At 38.0% G+C, this 1,260-nt stretch overlaps 1 protein-coding gene across 1 annotated transcript in view; it reads left to right on the top strand.

Moving 5' to 3' along the window:
* LOC107298548 (zinc finger protein 501) overlaps positions 1 to 872 on the top strand; it is a 14,635-nt gene extending 13,763 nt beyond the window's left edge. The window contains exon 3 of the mRNA XM_015827925.1: positions 3 to 872. Within this exon, the coding sequence (XP_015683411.1) occupies positions 3 to 755 (753 nt within the window). The 3' untranslated portion in view covers positions 756 to 872. The remainder of the gene's footprint in view (positions 1 to 2) is intronic.
* Positions 873 to 1,260: the final 388 nt, after the last annotated feature.

The following is a 1,260-nucleotide window of genomic DNA, read 5'->3' as shown; positions in this document are numbered from 1 at the left end:
AGTGTGGAAAGAGCTTCACCCGTCGTACTTATCTTACTTTGCATTATCGGATCCATACAGGAGAAAAGCCCTATAAATGCCTAAAGTGTGGAAAGAGCTTCACCCGTAGTACTTCTCTTACTTTGCATTATGGGATCCATACAGGTGAGAAGCCCTATAAATGTATGGAGTGTGGAAAGAGCTTCCCTAAGAGCACTGATCTTATTTTCCATAAAAGGATCCACGCAGGGGGAAAGACATATACATGCCTGGAGTGTGGAAAGAGCTTTATTAAGAACTCTCAACTTATTTACCATAGTAGGACACATACAGGGGAGAAGCCATATAAATGCATGGAATGTGGAAAGAGTTTTTTTACGAACAATTATCTTAATAAACATAAAATGACCCATACAGGGGAGAAGCCACATAAATGCATGAAGTGTGGAAAGAGCTTTATTCGAAACAGCGATCTTATTTACCATAGTAGGACACATACCGGGGAGAAGCCATATAAATGCATAGAGTGTGGAAAATGCTTTTCTGTCTCTAGTAGTCTTACCCGCCATCAAAAGACTCACACAGGGGAGAAGCCTTATAAATGCGTTGAATGTGGAAAGTGTTTTTCTACGAAGAATTATCTTAACACCCATAAAAGGATCCACACAGGGGAGAAGCCGTATAAATGTATGGTGTGTGGAAAAGGTTTTATTATGAATAGTTATCTTAACCTTCATAAAAGGACCACACAGTGTAAAAGCCCTATAAATCTGTGAAATATGGAAACATCTTCAAGAGGAGCAATGGGCGAATGTTCCATATACAGATACATTTGGGTGATAATCTGTTTAACTGTTAGGTTTAGTTGTTGAAATATATGCATTTCCTAATTACATCTACTGAATTTTTTGACTCTGACCTTCACAATTGGACACCACAGAGTGATGAATTTACTAATGGAAACCAAATGCTACGCATGTGGTGTTTTAATGATGAGCAGTGGATTTTTCTAGCTACTGTCATTTGAAGGCCACCAATGGCATTTTATTTAAAAAAAGAGAACATCTTTTTTTCTTCATGTTAATCCCATTTCCAATTGGATCATAATAAAAAAAGCCCAAATCCCCAATGAAACTTTATAAAAGTTTAATTTTTGAGAGCAAGCATCGGGCTGAGCTAGCAAAATGTCATTCCAGGCATAAATCACGAAAGATGTCAGATGCCTGTCTTTGCTTTCTTTGAAGCTCGCTAGTAACTGCCATAACTAGGAACGGGACAACT

The sequence above is a fragment of the Protobothrops mucrosquamatus genome, unplaced genomic scaffold, assembly GCF_001527695.2.
Source record: "Protobothrops mucrosquamatus isolate PMUCROS unplaced genomic scaffold, P.Mucros_1.0 scaffold4075, whole genome shotgun sequence".
Taxonomy (NCBI): domain Eukaryota; kingdom Metazoa; phylum Chordata; class Lepidosauria; order Squamata; family Viperidae; genus Protobothrops; species Protobothrops mucrosquamatus.
The sequence above is the reverse complement of the archived record's forward strand: the minus strand, read 5'-3'. Positions and strand labels throughout refer to the sequence as shown.